The 12,036-nt window shown below is 54.4% G+C and overlaps 1 protein-coding gene across 2 annotated transcripts; it reads right to left on the bottom strand.

Annotated features, from left to right (window-relative positions):
* Window positions 1-3,870: 3,870 nt before the first annotated feature.
* On the bottom strand, window positions 3,871-8,558 carry Ghrl (ghrelin and obestatin prepropeptide). 2 transcript variants are annotated; one of them, XM_077793481.1, is made up of 5 exons: window positions 7,792-8,558; window positions 7,444-7,560; window positions 5,822-6,001; window positions 4,740-4,848; window positions 3,871-3,988 (listed from the first exon to the last, which is right to left on the bottom strand). In XM_077793481.1, exons 1-5 carry the CDS (start codon window positions 7,897-7,899, stop codon window positions 3,969-3,971), a joined length of 534 nt encoding a protein of 177 aa, XP_077649607.1. In that variant the 5' UTR covers window positions 7,900-8,558; the 3' UTR covers window positions 3,871-3,968. The 2 variants fall into 2 exon arrangements, with proteins under 2 accessions (XP_077649607.1, XP_077649608.1); XM_077793482.1 differs by lacking the exon at window positions 5,822-6,001 and having other exon boundaries at window positions 7,792-8,554.
* Between the last annotated feature and the right edge of the window lie 3,478 nt (window positions 8,559-12,036).

The raw sequence follows: 12,036 nt of genomic DNA on the forward strand, positions 1-12,036 counted from the left end.
TGCCTCTGTGCCTCCCTTACTTCGCCATTTCTTTCTGGAATAAAGTGGTGGATCCTCTCTCCAAGTCCCGTTTGTCCACGTCTATCCAGAGTTCTCTGAGTGATGCAGAGATTAGCCCAGTGTTGGCCGGCTTTGTGACCTGGGCATCTGATGTTGGGAGACATTCCAAGTCCGTGCGTGCCTCGCTGTAAAATTAAACCGGATGTGAGAACAGGTTGTGACTTCCTAGCAGTGCAGAGGACATAGTTGACGTTCCCCACTTGAAGGAGAGCAGTGGAGGAGGGAAACTCCAGGACGGGGGTGTGATGAGGTGGTCTCTCCAGTGCTTTTGGTGGAAAGCTGGAGGAACTTCTCTTTCAGTGTTGGCAGGCAGTTGGATGAAGGTGTTGCTGGTGGGCTTTGTTGTTTGGGTGCTGGGATCGGCCCAGGGCCTGGCATCTGCCAGGCCAGTGCTGTGCCTGGAGCTGTACCCCAACCCCTGTTCCTGGTGCTCCTGGACATAGCTCGTGGCTAGGAGGGAAGGCTACTCGTGCAGAGGAAGGCTCCCCAGCAGTGCTCCAGGGAGGCTGGTGCCCGTGCTCCAGCCACACCTTACACATCGTCCACAATGTGTTTCCAGCATGTTCTGTGACTTTGAATCTGTTCCTTCCCAGTCAGACATGTTCGGCTATCTGCTCAGTGCTGGTCTGCCTGGGGCTCTCCTGGTGTGTCCATCTTCCTTTATGGGGTGGGTTTGGGGTTGATGCTGATCATTTACTGTTGGCACTATGTTTTTTTTCGCATCATTTATTTGTTTTTTCCACAATATCTTTATTTTTATGTGGTGCTGAGGTTCGAACCCAGTGCCTCACACATGCAAGGCGGGCACTGTACCACTGAGCTACAACCCCAGCCCCTCACATCATTTATTTGTATTAAATAAGGACGAATGGCCAAGGGGTTGTGCAGCGATGGAACAGCAGCCCCACTGGTCCCTGTCAGTGCTCCTCAGTGTGGTTTAATGAGGGTGTGGGTTCAGGAAGGTTGCCTAGTGCGGGCGCCTCACCTCTGTTGGTGCATGGTCATGGGAGAGTGAGCGAACACCTCTCAGTGTGTGGTAAGTTGAATATGTGCCCTGTTGTACTGATCACAAAACAAGAAACATTTTTTTTTTTCCATACTGGGAATTGAACCCAGGGTTGCTTAACCTCAGCCCCACTTTCCCAGCTCTTTTTATTTTTTATTTTCAGACAGGGTCTTGCTGAGTTGCTGAGGCCGGCTTTGTACTTGCCATCCTCCTGCATCAGCCTCCCCAGTTGCTGGAATCCCAGGCATGTGCTACCACACCTGAAAAGAAATTTTTTCACATGGATATATTTTTTTCTTGAGCACATAGTCTTGCTCACCCTAGGGGTACTTACACCCCACTTCAGAGACCCTTAAGTTGATGGTATCATTAAATAATGCATGAAGAGCTGGGCATGGTGGTGCACACCTGTAATCTCAGTGACTCTGGATGCTGGGGAAGGAGGATCTGAAGTTTGAGGCTAGCCTCAGTAACTTAGAAATTGTCTCAGAATTTTAAAAAAGGGCTGGAGGTGAGGCTCAGTGGTAGAGCACCCCTGGGTTCAATTCTCAGTACCAAAAAAAAAAAAAAAATCCCATGAGGTGTGTTTAAGAAAACTAACATAGGAACAGGATAGGAACAGGGTTAGAGTGATACCAGCAGCAGGACCAGGAAGCAACGCTGACTTGGAATTGGAGGAGTCAGATGGGAGGAACTTGCACCTGAGAGGCTGCTGTAGGTGCCTTGTGGCCTTGGGAAGATCACTGTGTTCTCCAAACTTTCAGCCTGACCAAAGAGGCTGGCTGTGAAGGTGAACTGAGATCATGCTGATCTGCGCAGACATGAGAGTGGTGCCTGGCGCAGGGCAGGCAAGTCACTGGTGGCTGCTGGGGTCACTGAGTGCCTCCTCTGTGCCTGAGCCTTTGCCAGGTACCCTGTGGTGTTCAGTGTGTAGGTCTGGATCTTGGGGCTGGTCCTTCTGTTCTGGCCGAGTCCAAAGCCCTCAGCTTTGCACCACCTGGGGCCTCCTGGCCCTGCCGAGAGGCCCCAGTCTGGGTGTGGCGGAGTGAGCTGGAATGTGGGGGAGGCAGAGGCAAGGTCTTGCCTTTGCAGGGGCAGGGGAACATCAGGTGACCAGCAGTCCTCCCAAGGCCGGGTCCCCACCCAGGTCCCCACCTCCACCCTCATCCAAGCCCAGTCACTGTGTGGTTTTTCACCAGGTCAGTTGATTTCCTGGGCTATTTGGACCGTACTGGGGCCACATCAGGGAGGGCTATGGGCAAGATCCGGGGCTGTCTGGCTTAGTGTGTCAGTGCTCAGATGCCCTCGGGGTGGGGGAGGCCCTTCCCTCCACTTCTGCTTCTTCCTGCCCTCTTGCCACCTTGCTGACTCCCTAGTCCCTTCAACTGCTTATGACAAATCATGTTTGTTAATGAGGCTGAGACAGATGCTTTTGGGAGCAAGGACAGTGACGGAAGCCACTGGTTGTCACTGGGTCAGGCACCTAGGTACTTCTCCTGGAGATGGGAGGGTGTGTGTGTTTCTGTCTAGGGGACAGAAACAAGACTGGGGCAGGAGAGATGGGGGAAGGTGGAAACAGGACATCTTTTTTGGTGTGTGCTGGCCTTGTTGCGGGCTTACTGACCATGTGTGTGTCCGTCATGGCAGCTGCTGTCCTGTGTGCAGGCCGCCTGGCGCTGTGCTGGGCTGAGGTGCAGGGACAGGATCCGCGTGCCTCTACGCTGTGTTGTGTCAGCACTTGGATGGGCTGGGAGGTGCTGGAGGTGCTGGAGCCCCAGGTTCCTGGGCCTTCCCAGATAGGAGGGATGAGGATGCACGGGCCACATGGTTCCTCAGTGGGGGTGGCAGTTGGATTGCAGAGTGAGGGCCTGCCCTGTCTGCCAGTGGCCATGGCATTGGCTCTGGGGTGGCCGGGGTGTTCCTGGAGCAGGACATGGCCCCTAAGCCCTCTGTCATAGTTTTGCAGTGTGTGCATGTCACCCCCACCTGGTCTCTGCAGAGTGCCCTGGGGCTCATTCATCTGCATTGGGAGTTTGGAAGGGTCTTGTCTCCCTCCCTCATGTGGCCCATTTATTGTCGCCAGCACTGGGAAATTGGCCCTCAGAAGCTCATGAATGTGAACGTGACCGACGGTGAGGTTCCTCCTGGGGAGAGTAGGGTCTTGAGTGGAAGAGGTGGGATCGAAGGGTTGGGGCTCATCTCTGCTATGAGCTGGACTTGGGGCAGTGTTTGGTGGTAGCTACCTGGTGCCAATGACATAAGCCAAGTGATGGCCAGCCATGCCCAGACCTTGGTCCAAGCCTGGGGAAGAAGGAGGGGAGGTCAGTCCAGCCCTGTCTGGCAGGCCTGAGAGGCATTGTTAAGCACCTCCTTGATATCTAACTTCAGGTATATTCTGGAATTTTCTCATGGTCCTGTTTTAATCGCCCTGTGACTGATCTGAAATGGGAGTCGACTCGCGCTGTCTCCTAAGGCTTGTGTGTTCATACAGACATTGCTGGTTGCTGATCAGCTCCAGTGCAGCTTTGAAGCCTCAAGGAGGCGCTCGTGTGGAGGCGCGAGGCCCTGTCCCCCTCTTCCCCCTGCTCCTCCTCTTCTAGGACCCCGTCACACACTCTTCCAGTTGACCTGCTTGAACGGGGCAGGTTTAATTTGGGTTTCTGGGCGTTGGTGTATTCTTTTCTCTTCCCATTGACCGTGGACAAAGATTTTTTTTCTAATAAGATATGAAATTTTTTCTTTTTTGTGTGTGAAATAAATCCTCCTTTAGAACATTTGGCATAAGTGAAGTGTGAGGTTTTATTCACTCAAAACCTAGTACAGGAGGACTGGGGGTCGTTGCAGAAGCAATCTGAATGCCAGATTGGGAGGAAAGCTAAGAGCAGGCCCATCTTGGAGGTGGTCACTGGTCAGCCAGGGCCTCTGAAAAGCAAGAGGTTGGGTCACAACTCCAGGGTGCCTTCCTGCTGGCCTTCCACAGTGTGATGGGGGAGGTGACATGTGGTGACGGGGATGGGGAGCATTTGTCCTTGGAGTTGGGAGGTGGTGTTGGAGTGTGGAGTGTGATGCTGGGCAAGTCTCCTGTTGGGGTTCTGGTCTCTGCAGCAGGGTGAGCACCCCCTGCCTACATCATGTTGGGGTGCATGTTTGTGAGGAAGGAGTGTGGCAGATTGACATGTGCACCTCCAGAGGCTGGTGCTCTGTCCCCTCAGGGACAAGCTGGGGTCTTTTATCAGATACTTGGGGATTCAGAATGAATCCAGAATTCTTTGCGTATCTGGCTGTGGAGCCTCTTCTGAAGGCAGCTGAGGCCCCAATTCCCATGTGATGTGCAGTTTCATGGGCAAGATGCTGTCACACCAGGTGGTTGTATGCACTCATGATGGGCTCTGGAGCCACTTTAAGAATGTAGGCTCCCCTGGGCCCTAGAGCTGGCTAAGGTGCCAGTGCTTGGAACATGGTGTTCTTTGACAAAGGCTTTGAGCTCACCCTGCTCCGTGTGGCTCTTCAGGACCAGCCTGGCTGCTTCCTGCAGGGATTTGGGGAAGCTGTTGGAGGGGCAGAGTTGGGGAAGGAGGTATCTTGTGTCACCCAGCAGGCGGGCTCTGGCCGGCTCAGCTCCCATTTAGGATTTCATGGCAAAGGGATTAACCTGACCCAGGAAAAGACTCACCTTTGGCTTCTTCCCAAAGGATGTCCTGAAGAAACTTCCTCAGGGCCCGGCTGTGCTGCTGGTACTGAGCCCCAAACAGCTTGATTGCCATGTCAAAGGGAGCATTGAACTGGGGATAGAGCAGGGACGTCAGGATCTCGTCCGCTCCTCTTCCCAACATGTCCCCTCACTGGAGGAGGCTGGGTTCTCCTGGCTGCCATCTTGAGGACGTTCACCAGCCTCTCTCATGGATCCTGGCCCTAGCCTCAAGGGGTCTCCTAGAATGCTTTCCCACCCCCTTATAATTTGGGCAAGATTGAATCACTGGTGGTGGTCAGGCCTGTGGGGAGGTTTGGGGGGCAGGGTGTTTCCAGCATGCAGGCCACTAGCCTGGCTGAGGTTCTGGCCCCACCTTTCTCTTTGCTTCCTTGTGCTTCCTCCTGCTCCTCCCCCAGCTGCTCCTCCCCCAGGCCCAGGAAATGAAACTGGCCGCTGACTTTTTCCCAGAAAGATGCTCCAGGCCAGATCTTTTCTTCTTGAGGGGAGACTGTCCTCCTTCCCTGTTTCCAAGCCATCTTCTGGGATGGTTTACTGGGGCTCACACCCTCTGGGGTAGATGGGAATGAGCTACTTTTGTGGCTATATCGTAGATCTCTCTGGAGAGCAGGCACGGTACTTTTCTCTTTGCTGGTGGTCACCTTGGTGCCTGGCTGTGGTGGTCACCCAGTGTCTGAATGGGTGGGTGATGGAATCTTAGTGCTGGAAGGGAGCCCGGGCTAGTCCTCACAGCAGGAGCCCAGAGAGGCTGAACAGCCTGCCTGAGGCCACAGAGGCAGACGAGGGCAAGGACTAGAGCCAGACCTAAGACCCACCCAGGCTTGAGTCCACACCAGGTGGGCTCAGGTTCCCGTGTGGAAAGAGGCTCTGGGAGTGGCCACAGGGAATGGCTGCCCCTTCCCTCTGCAGATTTGGTCTCACTGCAAAGCTGAGTGGGGTGCAGGGCTGGTTTCTTTAGGGACTGGGGTCTTCAGGTCCCTCCTGTCCCTCCTGCTGATAGACCAATTTTTTTCTACCCCTGTGACCACTATGTGTGGTCAGGTCACCTTGCAGTCCTCTTGGGAATCGAGGGGTGCTGATTGTGGGATGCCAGGCTGCTGTGACATCGGGATGGTGTAGTAGGGGCAGGTGTGAGGTGGACTGGCTGCATGAGACCTGCGATAGCCCCTCAGTGTTGGTCCTGGTTGTCTGTCTCTCCAGTGAAGGCGGGGCTTGGTCGCAGAGGTCTGAAACCCGATTCGAAGAGGAAGGGCAGTGCCCAGAGGGAGGCCCAGTCAGGCACACCCAGGGCCACCCAAGGCCACCCAGGGCCAGCAGCTGCTCTGGGCTGCCCCAGCCCCCTCTGGGCATTCCTGGCTTGGGCTCTAGTTGAGGTAGGTCTTTCTTCCAAGGCCATGTTCATGTCATTCCAGACCCTGTCCCCATCTGCACTAAGGCAGAGAGCTCCGCTGACTGGGTGGCTGTCCCCCAGCTGGGGCTGGCTGAGCCACAGGAATGGTTCCTGGGCTTGGCTGAAGGATTCACGCCATTCCCTTAGGAGCCTCTGGGACTGAGAATACGCCTGGGTCCTAGTGAGGAGCAGAGAGGGATTTGGAGAGCTTGAGGTTGTCATTGGCCCTTGACCAGAGAGAAGGGTAGGAACAGGTAAAGGAGGCCGAGGGGAGGACTTGCGTCCTTGTTTCTCAGGTCGCAGAGGCCACTCCTAGGCCATCATGTTCCCTGTGTGGTCGCCAGATCCAGGAGGAGGAAGAGAGGAGGGCGGGGCTGCACCCAGTCCTGACCTCGGGCTCCATCTCTGCCACGTTGGCCCTGGCACCTTGGGCAAGTGAGTTCACCTCTCTGAACTTCTGCTTCCTGTCTGCATAGTGTGGATTTTAGTGTCACCTTGCTTACCCCACAGGTTGTGGTAGAGATTAAATGGCATGGAATGAGGGAGACCATGGCTGGGGTGCAGCTTCGGGGGTAGACCCCTGGCCTGGCATGTGTGGGGTCCTAGGCTGGATCCCAGCATCACAAAAAAAATACAACAGTTGTTGGAGGAGATCACAGCTCCAGGCACAGCTATACGGTAACTGCCATCAGGAAGTACCCCAGAAGAATCCCAGGGTAGCTCCAGAGGGGTGTCCCCCTGGGCACGGACCCCCAGCCAGCCTGGGGAGGTTGCACCAACTGGCCCTGTAAAATCCCGTTCTCCCTCCTTGCCTGGAACTGTCTCAGGTCTTCCTTCTCTGTGCAAGATATGTGAGAGCAAAGACCAGCCCGCCCTGCTCCGTCCTTTCTGCAGGTGAGGTCAGTGCCAGAGCCTGGGCTGGCAGCCAGCTCCCCTGACCAGGGTTCTGTCTGGAGCACTCCCGCCCACAGCTCTTACTCCTGGTGCCTTGGCTCTGTGCTCACCAGCTGCCTCTGCAGCCTGCAGACCTCCAGCACCTTCTCTCTGCAGTTGGGGCGGGGTGGGCTCCTCACGTTCCCACGCTCTTGTGGCAGGTACTTGGCGACAATATTCTCTGACCAAAAACCTTGTAGAGCCCAGTGCAAAGCTCAGCTATCTCGGTGCTGATTTATAGTTATAATTTATAATCCTCGAGCCCCTGTTCTTAGCTACCTGTTCCTATCCTGGCCCCTTCCCCTGCTTCAGAGCCACAGATGCATAAAATGCAGAAGCACCAACCCGGATCTCCAGCTCGTCCTCTGCGCCATCCGCCTGGTCTGTGTCCTCTTGGTGGAGCCAGCCATCGATAGCTCTGGGCTGCAGTTTGGCTGGTGGCTTCTTGGACTCCTTTCTTTGCTGGAGAGGAGAGAGTTCTGTTTGGGTCCTGAGCCCCCTGGCCGCCCCCCCCCCCCCCCCCCGCCCTTCTAGAAACGGAATCAGGCCAGTCCTAGAGTCCTCTTTTGTGCTCTGGGAGAGGCACAGGCCTGGAGAGGTGGAGCTGCTGCCCCAGGTCACGTGACTGTTGCTAAGTGGGGCAAGACCTTCCTTCCCCCATCAGAACGTGAGCTTTGCAGTGGAGGCGCTCACCTGGGCTTTCTGATGTTCGGGGCTCAGGAAGCTGGAGCCTGCCATGGCCACGTCCACCCAGAGCACACTGAGGAGCAGCAGGCTGCAGATGGTCCCCGCAGAGAACATGGCTTCAGGTAGCCCTGAGGGAGAGAGGGTTTCCAGGTTGCCTGTCTCATCCCCTTGATGTGCCTCAGAATTGTTTGGGAAGGAGCCCAGCGGACAGGTGAGGGGACTCAAAGACCTGAGTGGTGACTGTGAAGTAGGGAGGGTCTCCCTCTTTAAGGTTGGGGAGAAATAAAGGTTCTGTGAATCTTGGTGTGGCAAACACTTGGGGTGTCCACCCCAGTGCTGGTCGTCCCAGTCCCTGATGATGAAGCTGAATCAGCAGGATCTCCAGGGGACAGCCTGGGATTGAGGCAGCTTTTAAATAGAGCGCTGTCCCTGAGCTGACCTTGACCTTTGACCTTGGTTGTCCTTCTCCCCTTTGTGAAAATGGGTCTGCTGAGCCCAGAGAGGTTAAGCAGATGGCCAGCGGGCACACAGTAAGGCAGACCTGTAAGCACACACAGACATAAAGAGGAATGAGCCTACCTGGGATTCCTGGTAAGGTGGTGCCCAGGGGCCCTCTGGTCCTTATATAGCAAACCTGGTGTTTGTTTTAATCCAGCGACCTCATCTCAGAGGCAGCTGGCTCCTGTGTGGGCTGACGGACATTCCTGGGGAACTAAAAATGTTCATGTCCTCTGGGTAGAATCAACAGTGGAGGTGACCTGCCCTGCAGATTGCTGGGTTGGCCCAGGTGGGACTGCTTCAGCTGCCTGGCCCTGGGGGAGGGGAGGGGAGGGGAGGGGAGGGGAGGTAAGGTGAGGCAGGGGCCGGGCTTTGCTACCCTTGACCCGTGACTAGGGATGAGGTGCTTGCTGCTCCCTTAAGAGTAGGTGTAGGGTGGCTTCGTCTGTGGCCACACTTGGTGTTTTCCTGGTAGTACCAGAGGCTCTGGGCTTGGGCTTGGCCTTGGCCTTGGTCTTGGCAGTTGCTTTTGTTTCCTTGGAGGCGCTGGGGACGGACCACCTAGAGCTCCATCAGCCACACTCCATCCCCTAACAGCTCGCCTTCCCCTGAGGTTGTGGTCCTGAGGGCGAGGGGAGGGAGACTGAGTGGACCTGGGGAAGTCCCTAGCCCAGCACTGGTGCCTTCCTTGTGAGTTGTTTGGCCCCAGGCAGATCCTGGGAAAGCCACACAGGCTGCGCAGCGCTTCTGAACCAGGCCCACAGGACTTGCAAGCGGGTGCCAAGGCCACTGCACCATCAGCCCAGGAATTCCTCACTCCCCTGCTTCCTGTAGATGCTGACAGCTGCTCCCCAGGGTCCAGTGAGTCACCTGTGCAGAAGTCTCACTGTTGAGAGGAGGGACTCACTTCATTCTGGGGCTTGGCTACGGTGGGAAGCTGCGGGAAGGCCAAGTGGTGGCCTGGGGCAGCCTGGGATGCTGAGTGCTGTGCGGGAAGGTGCAGGTGCCGAATGGGCTGTGCGGCAGCAGGGCTTAGTGATCAAAGGGCTGGACGTGGTTTGAGGTCCTGTTGGGGTGGCCTGGAAGACTGCTAGTCTGAGAAGTTTGAGCTCTGTCTGTGGGAGGGCGGCCACGGAGCCTTTGACCTGGGAGAGCCCAAACCATAGCATGGATGAAAGGGTTGAGAAGACTTGAAAGCCCCTGGAGCCTGAGCCCTTTATTTTACGGGGAGAAAACCTAGAAAGCAACAGGGCTGCACTTTGCCCAAAGCCGTGCAGATCTGGGACAAAGCCAGGACTCCTTCCTCGTGATGTGGTGCTTTCCGATAGCCATCTGCTTCCATGGTGACCATGGTGTTCAGGAAGATGGTCTGTTCCGAGTAGGACTGGGGCAGGCTGTCCAGTCAGGAGGACAAGGACAGCGGGACAGACAGTTGCCAGGATCCACCCTGACTTAAGAGGTGGCCTTCTGTGGGGATTGGGCCCTTGTAGAGACTCGGGCAGGAGGTGCAGGCTGGGCTGCATCCCTAGGGAGAATGTGGGGGCTAAGAAACTCCTAGAGAGAAACTTTGTCATCTACCAGTGGTGGCCGACATCCCCACGTCCCAACAGCTCCTGTGCTTTCACAGCCTTGACATCACCTGAGCCAAGGAGGGGCCAAAGGTGGAGATGGAGAGAACTCTGGAGGCCTTTGAGGCCTGTGGGTTTTTCCAGAGCCATTTCCGCCCCAAACACTCCAGAACAGACAGTGCCTGACCATGGCGACCCGGGCACCTACAGGGGACAGGAGCCGGCTCACTGTGTTGATCTTAGATAAGGCCACCCCCAAGCAAACACCCCCTGCTGCTCTCTTATCTCTGGGGCACTAAGAGGTGGCAGGGGTTGAAGATCCAGGTGCATACCACAGGGTCCCCGAGGAGGATGGGGAGGAGGGAAGAACAGGGATTAGTGAGAACATGGGAGACGCCCAGGAAGCACTTCACGCCTCCCCCATTGTAGAAGTGGGGTACAGCCTGACTGGAGAATGCAGATCTGACCCAGAGGCGTGGGGAAGACCGTGTGACTGGGGGGGTCCAACATGTGGCTGTTTTCTTGCTCTTTAAGTTTGGATAATAACCAAGACTCATTGGGCAGCTTTCTGAGAGTGGGGACCTGACCCGACCCAACTGGACCTGGCTTTTTCCTGGAACTTAGTAGGGGTTTAGTGTTTGCCCATGTCCTTCCTGTGGCCGCTTCCTGGAGCCTGTCCTTAGTGATTGCTGTGTGTGGCTGCCTCTGAGAATAGGTTACCTGTGCTCACTCCTCACTGCAGTTTCTTCTGTTCTGATAATTACTTGGTTGTAGGAAGCACGTTTGTTTTTTAACCAGTTTGGCCAATCGGCCTGAGGCTGATTTGGGGGTTATAAAAGAGATGATGATTTGAGTTAGGTTTTTTTTGGTGGGCACCTATGACTTCTAGAACAGCATTTTCCAATAGAGATGTAATGGTATTCTCGAATGAGTTTTATGTGTGATTTAAATTTTTCTAAGAGCCACATTTAAAAATTCAAAAAAGAAACAAGTGAAATGAATTTTAATAACCATTTTACTTAACCACTACATCTAAAATATTATCACTTAAAGGTATAATCAATGTAACAAATTCATTTATTTATTTTTTGGTACTGGGAATTGAACTCGGAGCACTTAACCACTGAGCTGCATCTCCAGCCCTTTTAAAATGTTATTTTGAGACAGGGTGTCACTTAAGTTGCTTAGGGCTTCAGTGAATTGCTAAGGCTGGCCTTGAACTTGGCATCCTCCTGTCTTAGCCTCCTGAATCACTGGGATTACAGGTGTGTGCCACTGTCTGGCTCAGTGTAACAAATTTATTAATGAGATAGCTTGACTTTTTAAAATTAGTCTTTGAAGCCCAGAGGGCATTTTATTCTAGTGGCAGATTTCATATTGTCAGTGGCTGCACGTAGGTCCTGGCTACCAGGCTGGACAGTGCTTGTCCTCGTGTCCAAGCCAAGCCTCCCACTGGGCTTCCCTATTCAGGCTGTCTTGGGATCGTAGCCCCAACAACTTGAAATGACAGGTCCCCAATCTTGGAGAAGTCTAATTGACCCCAATCCCGCCTTCCCCTCACATCACCACCCCAAGCATCCATTCCTTTCCCTATGTCCACTTCCTTACTGGGGACTGACCCCTCACCCTGTCACCTGATTCCCCTCATCACTGTTCTCACAGAGGTACTGGTGATCCACACTGGGGCCTGCAGAGCTGAGTTGGGACTCACTGGGCTCAGTGGGGAGCTTCTAAGAAAGCAGATTGGTAAGATCTCCTCCTCAGATTTGGATCCAGGAGGTCTCTGGAGCAGGCCCCAGGATCAATTTTAACAAGTATTCCAGGTAATTCTCTTGTGAGTATAAAATAATACCTGTTTTCTAGCAGAAGATTTGAAGGTGTGTATGTGTGTGTGCATGCTCTTTCTGGAAAATTTCAGACCTATAAGAGTAGAGCACAATATGAGGAGTCTCCAGGGCTCCACATCCATGTTTTCTGTCTCCAGTATGGCTGTTGCTTTCTCAGGACCCTACTTCTACCCCTATCTTGTGTACTGGGCCCTGCACGGACTCAAAGGAAGCAGGGATAACACGGTTTTGGCTCTGGCTGATAAGGAATGGTGCCACCAACTCCAGACTCTACCGGGATCAGGGACAAAAAGGACCAATTAAAATTATTTTTTAAATAATGGATGGAACCCAGGCCC

Source organism: Urocitellus parryii, chromosome 16 (genome assembly GCF_045843805.1).
Source record: "Urocitellus parryii isolate mUroPar1 chromosome 16, mUroPar1.hap1, whole genome shotgun sequence".
Lineage (NCBI taxonomy): Eukaryota > Metazoa > Chordata > Mammalia > Rodentia > Sciuridae > Urocitellus > Urocitellus parryii.